At 54.1% G+C, this 18,263-nt stretch overlaps 1 protein-coding gene across 1 annotated transcript in view; it reads right to left on the minus strand.

Moving 5' to 3' along the window:
- Positions 1-6,299, minus strand: part of SATB2 (SATB homeobox 2) — a 199,877-nt gene extending 193,578 nt beyond the window's left edge. The window contains exons 1-2 of the mRNA XM_068968633.1: positions 6,274-6,299; positions 1,656-1,883 (exon numbers count right to left, since the gene is read on the minus strand). Coding sequence (XP_068824734.1) covers positions 1,656-1,824 — 169 coding nt within the window. The 5' untranslated portion in view covers positions 1,825-1,883; positions 6,274-6,299. The remainder of the gene's footprint in view (positions 1-1,655; positions 1,884-6,273) is intronic.
- Positions 6,300-18,263: the final 11,964 nt, after the last annotated feature.

The raw sequence follows: 18,263 nt of genomic DNA on the forward strand, positions 1-18,263 counted from the left end.
CATTCTAAAATGTTTAGAGACTTCTTTCAATTTAGTGAGTTTAAAAAGAAACCAAAATTTCAGTCCAGGCTTTTTGGGTTTTTTTTTTTCCTTATGCATAAGGCCACTTTGAGAACACAACCTCTCCAAGGATTTCCAAAAGTTTTTCAACCCAACATCACTAGCACTTATCATGTCATCTCACCTTTGGTCCCACCATATTCACTATATATTTTTCTTTCTTGTATGCATATACTAAAAAATGGTATCAAAAGTCCAAAGTTATTCTTTCAGTCTCAAGACAGCACATTAATAAACACTATTTCTAAAAAGTGAGTCACAAAACTATGAAGTTTTCTTTTGCTTCAAGTCCCTAAAATGAAAGGTACGTAAGCCCACAATCTATAGCCAAAAAAGCTTTAAAAATTGAGCAAATGAGTACTTTGCAAGGGAGATGATTAATATAAGGAATTAAGGCAAAGCATCCTGAATGTCTACAATGAAGAAATAGTAATAATAAAATAAGCAAAACCAAAAGCCTGTTCTTTCATAAATTGTCCATTGTTTATAAAATTTCTTTAAAAGGGACTGGATATTTCAAATTAAGTCTTTACTTGGAAATACACACAATGGCTATTTAGAGCAGGAGAACTTATCACTTACTTTCCCTAGGGTTTTGTTTCATTTCAGGCAGGCTAATGTAAAAGTAACATTAAATAGGCTAATACTGAAAATATTAGGGGGAAAAAACTTTAAGAAGCAAAAAAATTTTTAATTAGTAATTTATGTCAAACACAAAAAAACTGCATGCCATGTAGAACTGTGTATTTACATGTATAAAACAACTAGGGAAATGTCCTATAAACCTCAATATATTTTAATAGTGTTTAAATTTCTTTCATATCTTTACTTCATAAAATTACTTTCCCTAACCACTTTAAAATAAAGTGGTTGTTTAAGTAGTAAACACTGCAAAAGATTTTAAGTAACATTAAATTCTTGGAAAGAAACACAGCATGTAGCCAATAAGATCACTATACCATTTTTACCTGTTGTCCTATATCATTCCGTAACAAAGTTACAAATGCATATAACTTTAAACTTTTATTTTTTTTAAAACGGTAGCATTAAAGTCTCTAAGGGCCTGACAGATTCGCAGGGATTCTTTATTTCCCACTTGAAATAAAGTGGCTGGAAATACTCCCAGGTGTTAATCATTTGTGTCTAAGTACTGTCCTAACTAATAAAGTAATATCAACACCCTTGCTCCTGGTCTAACCTGAGCATTCAAGATTAATCCATAAAAGCGATCGCACCTAAACTCCATCCCTACAACAGACACTCTTGAGGCAAAGCAAAAGAGTTAGATCACTAAAAAGCTCTCTAGGAAAATCTAGAAACAGTTAGCTGGCTGTGACATAAACCTGCCAACACCTCAGCACATAGTGGCAAAGTGCCCAAAAAATGCCACCCTCCGGGTAAACCACTTTCTTGTTTTAACTCGAGATGAAGCTACCAGTTGCAGAATAGAGGCGACGGGGGCATTATTTGGCAACCTGGAACTCACTTCCTGTAACCCTACACCGCGACAGCGCCTAATCAACCTGAACCCTGACACCCGGGCCTTGATCGCCCCGGCCGCGGGCTGCGCGCGCCTCCCCGCTCCGGGCTGTTACCTCCCACGGCCTTGGCCACGGCGCCGTTGGGCCTCCCGCGGGCTCCCATGGGGCTGCCGTTCTGCTCCAGCCGGGCCACCTTCGCCGGGGGAGGACCCTTGACGTCGGGACTGCCGCTCCGCCGGTCGGGGCTGTCCCGCAGACACGGGCTCTCGCTCCGCCGCTCCATGCTGCTCCGACTTGGAGACAAAGTTCCCACCGGCAGGTCGCAATAAAACGCGCAGGGACCTAGGGAGGGGGCGGGGGGGAAAGGGGAGGGAAAGAAAAAAAAAGAGGGAAAACCGCTCACACACGTGATAGACGTTTAGGCCAGTGGGGCAGCGCGCCGCACCAAAGCCACCCAAACTTCCTCCCACGCTGCCCGAGGGGCCCGAACCTCGGTTGGTCGGGGAAACCCGACCCAACCCGACACTGGGTGGCCCACAGCAAACTCAGAACTTGGGGTGCCGCGACCCTGCTGCTCCCCAGAAGTTAGCTCTCGGTCACGAAGTCCGGCCCCTCGCCCAGGGCCGCCCAGAAGTGATCCATTCATTGGGACAGGGTTGGCATGACCCGTTCTCGGGTGCGACGGCCTTGCTGTCGGGGGGAGGAGGGGTCAGGGTTGCGGAAGAAATGAACTTCATAAAAAGACATCGCACACACTCAAGGAGGGGTGGGAGTGCACACAAGTCCATAAGAAAACAAATTAACCACACGGTGAAGGCGCTCTGATTCGCCCGGCAGTAGGCAAAGGCCTGGCAAAAAGACCCTTGAATCCCTGCTGTTTATCTTTCCCGAGCACGTCTTGGGACACACATACACACTTTGTACAAAATCAACCCTAATTCCACATTAATAAGCATTCCAAAACACTTGGAGGTATTGATCAGAGTAATCTTCTGAATAACCTTCACCTCAAGGGCGGGGGCTACAATCGTTATTATTTTGGAACGTTATCTTCATCCGATCCTGAGTTTTGTTTTCAAAAGCTCTTCAGGATAAAATACAAAAGCAAAAAGCAGTTGAATTATTAGGTGCGGGAGGGAGCAGCCTTCATCAACCCCAATTTTTAAATTTCCCAAAGTTTTTTTCTGGGTCGCTTGGCTGGCAGCGCGCTCCTCACAGAGCCCGCAGATCTCCGCACCCCTGGATTTTTGAGAGGGTGGAGACGCAGGAGGAAACACCTGATGAAAAGACACTCACATTGTCACTGACTTCCCGGAGAAGCTGGAACCCGGCGCAACAAAGTGCGCTGGGAATCCTCGCGGGCGCTCAGGTTGTGGGAGAAGCCGCGTCGCCACGGCTCGAGCAGACAAGGTGGGGGTGGCAAAGGGGAGGTGAGAGGAGGGATGCGAGAGATGCAGAGGCTGAGCTCGAGCGCTGAGGGCGAAGGCTGCGCCCGCACTCCCTCCGCTGCGCTGTCCGAGAGAGCGGGAGCCGCGGAGAGGGAACCTAGCCGGACCCGGGGCTTCCCCGGACTCCCGGGCTTGGCGCGGGCGCCTTCGCCCTGAGTACTTACTGCTCACAGTCTGTCTGTAACTTGGCTGGCTGGGGCTCTGTCCATGGAGCAAAAGTAGAGAATCCAGGGTGGAAAGTTTCTGGTGATATGCTTTGCAGTGTTCTCCTAGTCTTCCTTTCTCTTTACTCTTTTCCCTTTCCTCTTTCCCAGGTCCAAACGTTTAAGGTCCTGGGTCAGGGTGTCTTCTTAGTGCGGCGATGATGGTTGTTATGATGATGATGGGGGGGGGATGGGGGGGGAGAGGGAGGAGGAGTAGAGGGAAAGGAGGGCTCCTCTAAAGGGGCACCCGAGCGAGCGCGGGAGGAGGCGACGGAGGAGGGGAGAAGAGAGAAGGAGGCTGAAAAAGCCTTTTCACACCTTCGGGAAGGAGACCCTTTCTGGAGAGAAAAGGCTGAGAACTGGGAGGCGGCGGAGGCGGGTCGGGGCTGCAGCTTCTCGGGGCCGCTAGCTCGCGAGGAGGCGCGGCCGAAGAAGCCGTAGGGCCGGTGCCACTGAGAATCGAGAAGGCGCAGGGACCTGGGACCGCGCGCGGGAGCAAAAGCGGCGGCCGCCGCAGCTGTCACCTCCAGCCTCTCCCCTCTCGGCCGACGCCGCCGCCAGCAGCCGGAGCCGGACTCACTGACGAGCCGCAGAGGGAGACACAGTGAGAGGGAGATGATTATTAGTTGCGTTGAGTCATCAGGCAAAGTGAGTCCTTTTGGGTTGTCCTCGGTTTCCGATTTCTCCCCCTCCCCCTTTCCGTCCCCAGATCTAGCGCCTTCAAAATAATAATTTGGGGTGGGGGTAGGGGAAGTCTCTGGGTTATTTCGGGATGGGGGTTGGGGGGGAGAGATCTAAACCCGAGCCAGACTGGTCCAACGCATTGAAGGAGAGTGGGGGGCGGGGAGGAGGGCCGGGGAGGTGGCAGGGGGAGGGGGGCCCCGCCTGGCAGGAAATTAAACATCAATCAATCAATCGCTGTGAGCCAGGCGACCCAACAGCAGCGGGGCTGCAGAGGAGGCAGAGGGACTGAAGAGGGGCGGGTGGAGAGCTGGGAGGAGGGAGAAGAAGGAAGAGAGAGAGTCGGCGGTGGGAGAGCCGTGTGGCGAGGACCGCGCGCGCGCGAGAGACGGCGGAGGACCGATGGCAGGGAACCGAGTGCCGCGCGAGGCGGTGGCCGCGGCTGGTGGGTGGGTGCGCCCGGGTGAAGGCGGGCGCTGTGGCCCGGGGTCTCTTCCTCCTCCTCCTCGTAGCGGGTCCAGGGCGCGGCCGCCTCGCCCAGCCCAGAGGCGCACTAGTCCCGGCGCGGAGGCTGCGGCGGCGACGAGACTGGCGCTGGTTGCCTGGTCTCCCGGCGAAGGCACAGACCCACGCGCAGGAGGCAACCGCGGCTGCCTCAGCTCCGGGTTCTACTAACTACGCGGAGTACTTTCGACTTTGGAGATAGGAGGGCTATCGCCTCCCCCACCCACCGCCTCCGCCCACCACCCACCGCCTCCGCCCCTCCGAACAACTTTTCCCGGTGCCTGCGAGCTCCCCCTCCGCGCGGAGCCAGCCGTCCGGGCCCGCCGCGCCGCCGCACGCGCGGGGAAGGCCGCCTCTCGCTCAGAGCTGGCACCGCCGTGGGTCCAGAACAATAGCCCGGGTGTCCCGAATGGCAGGCGCACCGGCATTGCCCGCCGGGCTGCGGGTGGCACAGGGAAGAGGGGTGCGCGGGGCGGGGGTCATCCCTGGATGACGTCCCTGGACGGCTCGCAGCGCCGGCGACATTTCGAGCAGCGCAGCCCGGACCGCCTGCAGGCCGTGACGCGGTGGCAGCGAGGGCGGTGGGGCTGCCAGTCTTCTGGCTGCTGGGCTGGGACTCCTGGGACCCCAAGCCTCTCGGGCCCTAGGCTGTGAGCGCAGCCCTAGAGCTGTGCGGCGAGGACCTGGCCTCCGCACCCCGGGGGAGGCCGTGTGGGGGCGTCCCCAGCAGGTCTCGCGAAAGCATAACTGAGCCACAAACTTTTGCGGACTCCCGCGGCCGCAGTCGCCCGTAGCCCGGCTCTGCCCGCGGTGTTCATTTAAGGTGGCGCCGGCACTGGCTGAGCAGGCCGGTGTCTGGCCGCGCTTTTGTCCCTAAGATCACTCTTGGACGCGGAACCTCCTTAAAGAAAGCACGTGGGCAGAAGCCGCGGCCCCCGCGAGACACTGGGGGCGCCTGCTTACACTCGCGCTCCCGACCTGCGGCGGGAAAATGTGGACGCGTCCCCTCCCGTCTCGAGGCCAGAGAAACCTCCTGAGGTGGCGGTACCTCTTGTCCTCCCGCACACCTCGGTTCTCCTTCCTAACCCCGGGGACCCCAAGATCTCCCCGCCACATCTCGTCGCCTAAGTCACCGGTCCGCCTTAAGAAGCGCTGACTCTACGGCGGCGCCAGAGGGCCAAACTATTTTCGATTTCGGGAAACGCGCTCGGGGGGCTGTTAATGGAAATTTTGGTCCGGTGTACCCGCAGCGGGAAGCCGCTTCAACCTCGCGTACCAGAGCCAGGTCGCCGTCCACTCGCCGCACCCAACCGGCGCTCAGTGTGCACCTAGCCTCCCCTCAAAAACAGGGAACGGGAAGGTGGGAGAGACTGGAAAAGAAAGGGTCCCAGAAGTGAAACCTGCCCCCGGCCTAAGTCTCAGAGCCCAGAAACCGGAGGACCCCGCACCCAGTCGCCGCCCACCGAGTTCCAAAGGAGCCCGAGGCGACCCCGGAGGCGGTCGGAGCCGGGCGAAGAAAGGAAGCAAGATGGACAGTAAACCTTTGGGGGGCCACCGGGAGTTTTAGGCTGCGTTTTCTTTTCCCGGTTTCCTACCCCCTCCAAACCTCATCCCCCTCCCACCTCCCTAAAAGAAAGGGTTCCAGAAAACGCAGTTTGGAACAAAGTGCTCAAGCAAACCAACTCGTGGTGGTAGGTTTGGGGCTGAAAAGAGACAAAACTGTAAGTTCGATCGACAAACTTTTTTTTAAATCTGTACTATCAAGTCAGAATGGGAAGGGGGTGTTGCAAAAACCAGCTACTACCACTGTCAAAGTTTAAGCCCGTTTTCAAAATGGGGAACGGCGCATTTCTTATTAATACCTTAACAACGATAATAATGCTGTTCTTTCCTTACCTTGATGTTGAACTGCAGAATCCTCCTCCGGATCAATGTCCAGGAACTTAGAAGAATTGGTGATATTAGGACTTCAGTACTTCTGGAAAAAAATGCAAATCGTTTAGCCAGGATCTTTCCTGTCTGATTCGTCACTATTATTATATCTGATGATGCGAATGGTTGGAGCGATTCAATCTTAAGTCATTAATGAGCTATTTTATAAACACCACTGTCCGAAGATCTTCATTTACATTTTGCGAAGAATCACTTCGCACAGGCTTCTGTCAACAGCATGATTATGGGGACTTCAGTTACACTCTTATGAACAACACAGCTGTATTGTTAATCGGTTAATATTTTATAAAGTGTAAATATTTTATTATGTTTTGAAAGGAACTATTGATTCTAAATTATTAAACCCCTGAGAAGGGCGATTTAAATAAAGTTTACAATTAAGTACAATTAAATGTACATTGTGGCTAGTTTTTTTTCAGATTCTACACTTTTAAAGTCATTGATTTTCTCTTTGTTGGCGTTTACTCGACCTTTTTTAATGAAGAAAGTGATCATTTTGGGCAAAAGAACTAAAAAAAATTTAATTGCATTTAACATAGAAGGAAATGTCAAATACTATGAGTTATAACCAGAAATGTATTTTGAATGCTTGGAGATGGGTGTTTAGATTTTACAAATTTCTTTCAATTTAAAAGGGAAGAATTTTAGGGAATTTTGTGATATATGCCCAGAATGGGTACCCCCCCCTTGAGTTTTGTCCCTAATAAAGGCCTTTTCTGTTTCAAATTACATGAGCTTTTTACTGCACAACTTTTGTATTGACTTTATTTCAACTGAAGTAAGCGATTATTTCCAGCATGTTTAATTTTGACAGTAAGAAATTTCAAATAACGTTTTTACCTTTTGCTGGGATATTCTACTTTTAAAACAGTAAATAAATTAATGATGATTCAAAAGTTTTGTTTGGTTTTGTTTTCTATTCCTCAAGTGGTTTATTTCCAGTTTCAAAACAAAATCACACTTAAGAAAATAATTGGTTTTGATTACTTTAAAAAAATAATTTGATCCCAAATGCCATTTTTGTGCATTACAGGATGGCTTGCTCCAGTGCTCAAAGCATAAAGTTCACATTGAGGGACATTTTTATCCCTCAGATTGCTTCTCACAGACGTTTTCGTAGGGAATCTACTCAGACACTTCCCCCTCTTCCTCCCCCACTCCCAATTTTTTTCATATGTCATCTAGTCAAAGGTCGTCTGTCTTTCATAATCACACTAAGATTTGTTATTTTAAAAATCAACGGGTCTTTATACGCTGGACTTAAGTATGTATGTTTTTTCTCATTTCCATGTTCTCCCTCTCCCTCTCTATCTTTTGCCAGGCCTTTCTTCTCCTCTCTTTTATGGCCTACACTTTCAATTACAACATTTCGTGATTTCTTGATTTCCGAGGGTTCTGTGGCTAGCTCTCCGCTCTGGCCAACCTTCCTTCCCTAGTGCCCGCGCGGGAATGACTAGGCCCGACTGCCCGAGCGCAGGGTGCCGGTGCCGGGCGTGGGAGTCTGGCTCCCGGTCGGGCGCCGTGGCCCCGACCATCATCCAGCATCCATCAGCAGGCTCCCAGGATTTCAGGTCCGGTCACCCTAGCAAAGAGGCCCTTCCCCGCGGTGCGCCACATCTTAGAGACCAAGGGAAAATTGTGCCGCGTTCTCCTTCCACTCCCGAAAGCACAGAGGAGAAATTCTATGGAAATGGCCATCGTCAGCTGCCTTCGACGGTTCCTAGGAACCCACGCGGGCCTGCCTCTCCCCCACCCCCACCCCCTTCCAGCCCGGGGTTTGCTCTGCTGGGGGCGAGAGGAGGCGGGAGGGAATCGTTCCTTTCACTTGAAGCCCACACCAGCTCTAAACCCAGTTTCCGTCGCGGACTGTCCGAGGAGAGTTGGGCGACCAACATTTTCGCAGACTGCATTAACTGCGCGGGGCTGGGACTGGAAACTGCATGCGCCGAGGGGATAAGGGCCCCTGGGGCCAGAAAGCTCCACGGGGAACGCGCCTAGAAGGATCGATTGACCAGGGTGGGCTCCTGCCCTTTTCTAGGCTGCCCCCGAGGCGTCTGGGGACTGGCCGGAGCGCAGGGGCGGGGGACACTTACTTCGTTATCCGCACGCCTTGCTTGTTGGCATCAGAGCCGGACAAATCCCAAACCCGCGCCAGGCAAAGATAAATCCCTCCTGGCTCCCGCAGCGGCTCCAGGGGCCTGGGAGGGGCGGAGCGGTGAGGCCGACGTCGGGCCGCCCAAGGCAGGGGCAGTGGACGTGTGCTCCTAGCTTCACCTGAACAAGCCCCTGAGGCCTAGACGGCTGATGGGGGAAAGTTGGTGGGCGACCAGCGCGCTTTAGACGGTGAGCGGCGGGACACCCAAGATGCCAGAGGGTCGGGGCGGACAGTGGGAGGGGAGGGTTCCGGGGAATAAACAGTGCAGAGGTCCCGAGGGCGGGAGGGGACTCGCGAAGCTTGGAACTGCTTCGGGAGAAGACGAGGAACTTTCGGCTCCGGGGTCGCAGATGGAACGGAGGGGAGAGGGCGCCGGGAGGGTGGGGGTGGGAGCGCCGACTGCCCTAAGCAAGGAAAACTAGAAGACAGGTTTTGAAGCTAAGGAGAGTTGGTTCGGTGTGCTTTGGCTGCGGCCGCGGGCCGGGAAGCCGGGGAGGGCGGAAGGCCTGCGGGCACCGAGCGCTCACTGCTCAGGCGACAAAGGACAGCGCCCCTGGGGCTCCCGGATCCCTTCATTCTTTTTCAGAGTCTAGCGCTTAATAATAGCTGGATCTCCTGCAGTCGCGAAGCGAGACAACTACTGGCCTGATCTAGTTTTTCTTTAAAAAAATAGAAATCGATTTTCAACCACGGGGTAACGAGGCAAAGGGGGAAAGAAAACGAAACGCCAAAGGAGTCACCGCTACGCCCCCGCGTCCCCACCCGGGGAGACTGGGATTGGAGCCCAGAGTCGCGTTTTCTTTCTGTCGGGAAACACCGAGCCAGCCAAGAGAAGTTGGTCGGTCGGTCGGTCCCATCTCTGAACCCCGGTCCCGAGGCGGCGAAGAAACTCGCGGGCTGGACTCGTCGTGGCAGCCCAGTCATTCTCCCCCAAGCCCGGGGTCACGGCCCGGGTCCCAGCCCCGAGCGCAGGCGTCGTCTCCCGACAGCGCCACCGCGTGGGCTGCGGCCCCAACGTGCCGCGCCGGCTCCATCCTCGGCGTCCCGGAGCCGGCCTTGCGCGTTGCCCCCAAGTCCGCCTTGGGGATTCAGGATGCGGTGGGAAGGAAGGGCAGGTCCCCAGACCCAGGCACAACCGGACGACCCAACCTAAAAACGCGCCCTGGCAGACAGAGCATCGGCGCGCTCAGTCTGCCCTAACCCCTTGCAATTAAAAGTACACCAGGAAAGTCTAGTCTAGTCCACGGCGGCCCACCAGCACCCCCAAATTCAGACAGGCCAGCTCACGTCCTGAAACCCGCGCCCACCCCTAGCTGGGGCAAAGCGAGCCCAGGAAGCCCAGACCCTAGGCGGCCAAGCCCCGAGCGGCTCCACGAGCTTTTTTGCGGCGTGGGGTGATGTCCAACCGCGCCGGAGAGAGCCCGGGTCCCGGGCACTTACTAGAACCGAGGACCAAGCAGGTGTTGGTCTGTATGGCGGCCCAAAGCCGTCCGGAGTGGCATGGACCCTGGAGGGATTTCTGCGTTGGCGACTCGCCTGTTCTCTCGGTCTCACGAAGCCCAACGCAAACCCTCAGTACCCGCAAGGCTTGACCCCCGGGGCCCAGGCGGCATAGACACAGTGTCCTGGGACTCAGTTCTTCCCCACCCCCGCGACACCTTGCCTCCGAGCCCAGGGGCCAAGTCTGGCTGAACTGGGCATCACCTGGCGCTTCCTGGGCGCTGCGTCAGGACTCCAGAGCCTCCACGTCGGGCTTAGATTTCAGTGGGTAGGCTGGGATTTATCTTAAATTCAACTGTTTCTGCGCGCGCGGACGCGCACATACACACATATATTTTGAGAGTCCGCTATGGAAAGGGACATCGTCGCAGAAAGGTGGAAATCCACCTGGTGCCCAGCCCATTACAAAGTTCCCAGGCCCACACAAAACAGGAGCGAGCCCCGGACGCCCAAGTGGCCGCTCGCCGGGTGGCCAGAAGCCGCACCCTCACAGGGTGCCTGGCCAGCCGCGCCGGTTTGCGCGCTTCGGCCGTGGCCGGTGCCCAGCGGCGCCCGAGGGGAGCTGCGCGGCCGGCCCGCTGAGTTCCGGCGCTGGGTGTCCGCCTGGCCTGCTCCTCTACGCCTTTTCACGGGCTGCGACCTGTCTCTAAATTTTAATTTCTGAATTCTAATCCCCATATGCAACGCGGAGCTGTCTCGAGTCGGCCAGGCCGGACCCCCTGCCAAGTGGCTCACCTCTGCTTGCGCCGCCTGCTTTTGCCACCGGTGCCAAGGACCGAGCGAGGGGCGGCCGGTCAGGGCGCGGACGCCGTCTGCTCTCCTCCAGGAGCCAACGGCGGGTGCCTGCGGCGTCGCTCGTCCAGCCCTGGGGCTGATTTAAATAACTAATAAGCTCAGAAAAATTTTACAAGGGGAACTTTTCCTTTTAGTATCAATAAAGCCTAGTAATTGGGTTTGTTGGTTACCTAAGCCAGAGGGTTTCCCAGTCTCGCTCTCTCGCTCGCTCCCTCTTTCTCTTTCTCCCTCTCGTTCAGAAGTAACATTTTTTAAAAAACCGACAACTGTGGGTGCGTTTGTGTCGGGTGTGCGACTGTGTGAAAGAAGTTGTTTGTTTCAAAAGTCCTTCCTCTGGAGAACAATCATCATTGTCGCTCTATGGTGAAGAGTTTTGAAAGGTGAACTGTTGCTATTTCACAGGCGGGAAATGTTAACAGAAATTCAAGGTTCAGGATACAAGTAAGGAGGGAGAGGGTCCTTAAGGTATTTCTCTTTGCATGTGACAAAGACATTTGCAGTGCTTCCTTAATAGTTTGCATTTTAATTAAGGCTCACTACATTTTAAGTTCATCTCCTAGATTGTAATGATATCTGTTGTTTTCAGTAAAGATTTCTATACTATAATGCCGTCTAATTTTTTGTTCTGATTTTCTAATCTTTTCGAAAGCATGTTCTTAGTGGTAAGGAATTTTTCCACCTGGGAACCATGCCTCAATTTAAAAATATAAAAGACCTTTCATGAATAACTGCAAATAGCCCATTCGTTAGTGTCCACAGAGGTGTTGGCGCCTACACAAAATCTCAGAAATCTAAAGGCGAACTAAGCGTGTTTCTCTATAATCATGGCGATATATATTTTTTCATCTCTTTTGTATGGAAGTAAAAAAATATTTTAAAGTACTTTCAAGAAAAGAGTTATGCTAAAATTTACCTGAATTTAAATTTCCTAATAGACACAACAGAACTAGTACCCACCAGTATCAGCCTAAACGAAATGAAGAGTATTTCTGAACCAGATTACTATAGAGGTCAAAAACTAATCATTGAAAAGCAACACGAATTCACATTTGCAAACCAGGAAGGGGGAAGGGGAAAATCGGCTTCCAAAGTTCCAGGAACACACCCCAACCTGTGCATTCATATCTTCAGTGTTTACAGATTGTGGAGAAATTTTGCTCTCCACTTTCAGTTTAAAAATTGATGAGCCTTCCTTAGCTTGACTTGTTCTGGTCTGTGAGACACAAAGTCCAATGAAGGTTGCCTTCTTCCAGGTAACTCCCAGAGATCCAGAGTTATTTGGAGATAGATACAGCCTTTTGCACAGTCCCAGTGGAAAAGAGCTTCTTGCTGACACTTCTCAGAGACATCACCTCCCCAAGCTCTCCCCTGCACCCACAGACTGAGAGCATCAGGGCACCAGAGACCCAGTTCTACCTTCTCCAGATCACGCCCAGGTGTTGGGGCTTCTCTGCAGAGGGAGCAAACCTTGAGCCCTGGGTGTATACACCCCATTCCCCAGTTTCCCAGAGGGTTACAGAGGACTTCTCTTACCGTCTGCTCTGGGCTACTCTCAATTCCCACTCATCCTCCCCAGGGTTGCCAACTCCAGGCTCCAATGGCCAAATGTTCAGGGCACATGCCGGACTGCTGCCCCTTGGCCCCCAAGCTGACTGAACTAAATTATGGAAGAACATGTCCTCTTGGTACAGTCCTCCAAGTGACAAGAATTCAAAAGCAATGACAGGGAAAGATGGAAGGATTAGGAAGGAAAATGCAGAGCTGAATAGGGTAATTTAGAGCCTCGGAAGTGGGGCTGCTCCCCTAAATTCTCCCCCAAAGCCTGGGGCCTCCCCTTCCCTTCCTGCCCTTCTACCCCAGACCCACCTTGGGGTGCGGGTCCCTGTCAGAGCTGCTCTGTGAACTCAGGCTGTCCCTAAGCTTCAGTTCTCCTCCCCACCTACATCACCTCCCTGCCATCCTGTGTTCTGGTTCCAGTTAAGCTATTTTCTGAGGCCGTGGAAACTCCACTTTTATTCCTTTTTCTCTTTGATTCATTCATACTCCTTTTTAGAAAAGAGCATCCCCCAAGTGAGGCTTCTGCCAGACCCCATGTGACCTTCAGAGCTCTATGTGCAAAAGGAGAAGTGATTTGTCTGTTTATAGTAGGTTTAATTAAGATAGTTATGTGCCATGAACTCTTTGGGCCCCAATCAATGCATTTTGATTTGGAAAGTCAAATAGAATCACATCTTACACTCATAGGGCCCCTGTTGGCCACCCAGGCTGGGGACAGACTCCATTGTCTGTCTACACTTGCCTCACTGGACCTGGATGAGTCCCCTGCAGAGCTTGCCACCATGTTTGTCCCTGGTGACCTCCAGCCCAGTCTTCTGGCAAGATCGAGGCCTTCCTGGTAAGGGCATGAAAAGCTGAGCTCTCAGAGCATTCCTGGTGGCCCTTGGCTAAAGGAGTCAGGTGTCTGACTTCCTATCTGGCTTTCCCAGTCCCTTAGTCGCCTGCCCTCCTTCATCCCAACCCTGCAGTTTTAGGGGCAGAGAAGGATAGGGAGGCCAGTGTCTCCTTTTCCCCAGTTTTTCATCTAGTAACGGCTCCTCCCCTCAACTCTCAGACTGAGGTTACAGCCGAAGCGTTTTTCTAATTTGTCATCATTGGAAACCTCAGACAAATGTGTAAAACTTCAAGGGCTTCCAAGGATACACTGACTTCAGGCATTCAATGAAGGGGCAAGAGCAGGGTGAGGGTCGGGGGACACGGAGGCCCAGGACAGACATTCCAGCCTGCTCTCCTGGACTTTACTCCATCTGGAACCCAGCTGCACACTCCCTTGTCCCCCCTTCCCTCCTCTCTGCCCCACCTTCGGAAGTACCCCAACACTTCTTCCCCCCTCAGAAAGGAAAGGGACCGGTTGGATCTCTCGGTCTCTTCCCTCCCCCACTTAGTTCCAGGACCTAGAACCCAAGGGCCAGCTCCCTGAGGTGCCACTTCTGCAGCTCCTCTGCGTCCCAGGCCCTGGGATCAGAGCCCACATCCCCACCCCCCCACCCCGTACCTGTTCAGATCCCCGGAAAGCGGCAGACCTGCTACTAACTTCATCAGCTCCTCTCGGTTTTCAGTAACTTTGGGATTTAACAAAGGCTAACTTAATTTTAGGATTTAGGGCGCTTGAAACATTTGACCATGCCTGCAGAAGGTCTCAGGGGAACTGTCCCGAAGGCCGCAGAGACCAGCCACGTTCTTGACAAGTCAGCTCTGGGGGCTGGGTGCTATGGCTCCAGCCCCACCCCACCCCACCCCACCCCCACGGCCTCTTGCAACCCGGTAGGAGGACTGGGTTGTAGAATAGGGGGAGGGGAGAGGGGCTCTTTTATTATTTTTTAATGTGTCTTTATTTCTATGGAGAACTCATCCCAGCACTAAAAGTGTGCAGCAGTTCGCCCCAAAGTGGCCTGTGACTCGCCCCTCCCCATGTGTCAGGCAGCAGGGGGTGACAGTCTGGCAGCAGCTCTAGGAACGCAATCTGGCAGGGCGTTGGGCCTCAGCATCCAACTGAGGCCCAGTCGCCTGGCTCGTGCGTGCATCTTGCCTGGGGTGTGTGTGCGTTCGTGTGGGCGTGGGGGCAGCTGGGCTGGTGCGGTACCCAGCCTAGCACTGCCTTTCCGCGCGGGGAAAGTACCGACGCAGCGAATGAATTCACGAATCAGCTCCACGGCGGAGAAGTCGAAGGAACAGCCGTCTCGGTTAAATGGGCTGCGGGCAGCTGCGGCCGACTGCCCCCTCCCCTCCTCTGAGCGGGAGTGAGGTGGCCCGGGAGCCCCGCCAGCAGCCCCCGCCCCTCAGGCGGAGCTCGGGCCCTGGCAATCTCTGCACTTTGTCATCACGCCCGAGTATTTGACATTCGCAATTATCTGCAAATACCCTGATCGGTTTGTATATGAAACACTTTTTTTCCTGCCTAAAGGTTGGAATCTGGTAAGTTTCAGACAAGTGGTTGCTGGGGGGAGGTGACCCTGGGGGACCACGGGGGACCGGCCCGATGAACCGTACTCGGCGACGTGGGCGACGAGAAGGTACGGGTCTGCGTGCCGCCCCCTTCTCTCCCAGCCTTGCTCAGAGAAGAGGCCGCTCGGAGGTAAAGGAGGGCCCAGGCCACGACCCTCTGGCTCTCCTTTGGAAGGAGCGCCCCCTAATCCCTGTGAGGGGGAAGCTGAAGGGGGTGCAGAGATCTCACCAGGGGCAAGGCCCAGAGGTTAATCACCTTGATAACCGGCAAGGGCGCTGCCCTGCCTGGTCGCCATCACCGAGAGTGTCAGTCACCTGCTCTCAACCCCGCCGCAGATTTACCTGCTCAGGGAGCCATCCAGAGAGCCCTCTGCTCCGAGCTCTGCCCGGCGCGCGCAGTCCTCGTTCAAAACAACCGGATGCTCCTTTGACCCTCCTCCTCCCCAAGGCGTTTCCTAAATCCAGGAGGGCAGTGCCAGCCCCGGGACCGCTCACCACTCTTACATTGCAGCTTCGGACTACCTGCCTATTTCTCAGCCCGTCTACGAAAAGAAAAAAAAAAAAAGTGGTGGGGCGAGGGGAGGCGGGGGAGGAAAAAGGAGCGAGATTACTTGTCAGTTTCATCTGCTACCTTGGGAACCTGATCCTGGCCCCTGGCTGAGCCTAGGGGCCTCCAGCCCAGGGACTAGGGAGGTCAGACGGTGCTCTGGAGAGGTGCACACAGCCACCCCTCCCCATCCACCTCGGGGCTCGAGTTTTACTCGAAAACAAGCCAAGCTCCTCTGTAAGAGGTATATATCAGCAACTTCAGAAAGAAACACCTAACCTTTAGGGAAGCCCCTTCCCTAAGCACTTAGTTTTCAGCTCGGCAACAGACACTGGACATCTTCCACACATATTACATTTTCAGAGAAAGTGGGAGGAGGAGCAGGTTAGAGAAAGGGTGTGTGTGTGTGTTGGGAAGGTGGTGGATATTGCAACATCTTCAAGAAAAACTAGGAGGGGAAGGGAGTTTAGAAAATGAGTCTCAGTAACAGCCTAACCGCCAAATCACTGGCTTATTCTGAAAAGGAAGAAAGAAAAGAGAAGCAGGCGGGAAATGGGGGCCCTGCGCCCCGCCAACACCCTCCCAACGCCCTCAGCCTAGGTATTCAGAGGGGAGAACTAAGAAGTGTGCTCTGCCGTCAGCATTCCCGGCTCAGGCTCAGCCCCAGGTGGGCAAGAAAGCGCGAGCGGCTGGCGAAGGGCATTACAGTATCTGCGGCACCCTTGCCCCAGGAAACCTCCCTGCGTGCGGATAAAGCACTTGAGGCGGCTTCTCCACTCAGGGGTCGAAGCCCTCTGCCTGAGACTTTCCGAGAAGCAGCCCGCAACGCCCGGATCTTGGGCCTCCTTCCCTCAAACTCCCTGAAACTTGGTGGGCAGTGGGCTCTTAGATTAGGCCCTGCCTTGGCCTCCGATGCCTAGGTGGGGGTACGGAGACCCCTGGCTGGTGGATTTTTGCCTGTGGGGGCGCAGGGAGGGGGTAAGGTCAAGACCTCAGCAATGTCTGGTGACATCCACTGCGCCTCGCGCTGCCTCCAGGACGGCCCTGAAGAAACAGGGACGGGCAAGATGCCCCGTGGCGGGTCGTACCTTAACGCTTTTATTTTCTATCATTTTCCTCCTATGTCCCTATCTTTGTAAGATAAGTGTATGGCTGCTATGTTCCAACGGCTTATCCTACATAAAATGCACCCTCCCCCCCCAATTGGGCTAGGCTTAGCAAATTTGGAGAAAGACATGGCAACCCACTCCAGTATTCTTGCCTGGAGAATCCCATGGACAGATGCGCCTGGCGGGCTACAGTCCATGCGGTCACAAAGAGTCGGGCATGACTGAAGCGACTTAGCACATGCACATTAGCAACTTGGACTTCCCAGGTGACTAGTCCTCAAGATTTTGTTCTTGACTCACCCATCTCGCACATGAATACCCAGGCAGCTCTAACTTGGGCAGAACTGATGGTGGTGCTAGCCCAGCGGAGCGCGCATCGCTCAAATTTGTGCGCACAGAAAGTACCGTAGTCGGAGCTCCAGCACTGCCCTCCCCTAAACAAGCCGGGCCCCCGAGCACTTGCAAGCCTTCTCCCAGTTTGAAATGAGTTCGCCCCCTCGTTCTTCACTCCAAATGGCTTTGCCTTCGGGCCACTGCTAGAACCCAAGACCCGGGAGAGAAGTTCCGAGGGCGAAGGCGAGGGCTGGAGCTTGGGAACTCTCCTGCTCACCTGAACTTGAGATATTCGGAGGCCCAAATTAACTATCGCTGATATCAAGGGCCGATGAGTGCAAGGTGGCTGCGCCCGGGCGGAGGCCCTCTGTCCTGGGGTCAGGGTCTCCAAGGGCGTCAGGAGCCTGCGTGGGTTGTGCTAACTACATGCAGCGCGCGCGGATCCCAGGCGGCAAAGTAGGGCGCCGTGTAACGGAGACGGTCGGCTACCTCTCCAGGGAGCGGCCCTGACTTGGTTAGTAACTTCAGGAGCGCGTGTTGGGGCACCTCTCTGCACACACGCACGCACACACGCACGCACCTCCTTCCTTGGCCTCGCATCTTTTCCCTCCACTCTCCTGTCTTTACCCCCACCCCTACCCCCGCCCCACTGCGGCCACAACAGTTAGAGGCGCGCGGCAGTCCCTCGGTTTACGGAGCCATCGGCTCAGATGTTTATTCGCACTAATTGCTTATGCAGGAAAATGCTCGTTACCCGGGCCGAACGCTTCCGCCCTGCGTTGGCCGACCCTGCCGCAGGCCGCTCGCCGATCCCACCCGCGAAGCCACGAAGGAACCGGCTTCAGGGAGGCGGCTGTGCCACCCTGTGCCCGGCCAACCGGCGCTGCTCCGGATTCCCGGTAGGGGGAGCCGCCGCAAGCGCTAGGTCCGCTCGGGTCCAGGCCTCAGGTTGGCCCAGCCGCCTGCGACAAAGGAAACGGGGATCGCGTGCGGCCTCCTCACCTGCCCTCCAGGTGTGCGCTGCCAGCAGAGAAGGGGACACAGGGCCAGGCGCACTGATCCCCACGTTGTTACACAGCACAGAACATAGGCGAGAGCGAAGTATATTCTTTAGATCCAGATATAGTTAAGGAACTTCGTGACAAGATTACCACCTTGCCCATATCCAGCGAGAAATATATTCATTATATATATTCCCCCTCCACCCTCCACCACCAGTGGTTTAGGACCGCTCTTAGTTCCACAAATTTTGAGACTTATTTAACAATTTTTAGGTGATCTAATCTCTTCTGTTGGTCTTCCCTGGTGTATTCAGCAATAAAGAATCCACCTGCAGGGCAAGAGACTCCGGTTGAATCCCTGGGTTGGGAATATGCCCTGGAGAAGGAAATGACAACCCACTCCAGTATTCTTTACTGGGAAATCCCATGGACAGAGGAACCTGGCGGGCTACAGTCCTACAGTCTTTGGGATCACAAAAGAGTCGACAAGA

The sequence above is a fragment of the Capricornis sumatraensis genome, chromosome 3 (genome assembly GCF_032405125.1).
Source record: "Capricornis sumatraensis isolate serow.1 chromosome 3, serow.2, whole genome shotgun sequence".
NCBI classification, from domain to species: domain Eukaryota; kingdom Metazoa; phylum Chordata; class Mammalia; order Artiodactyla; family Bovidae; genus Capricornis; species Capricornis sumatraensis.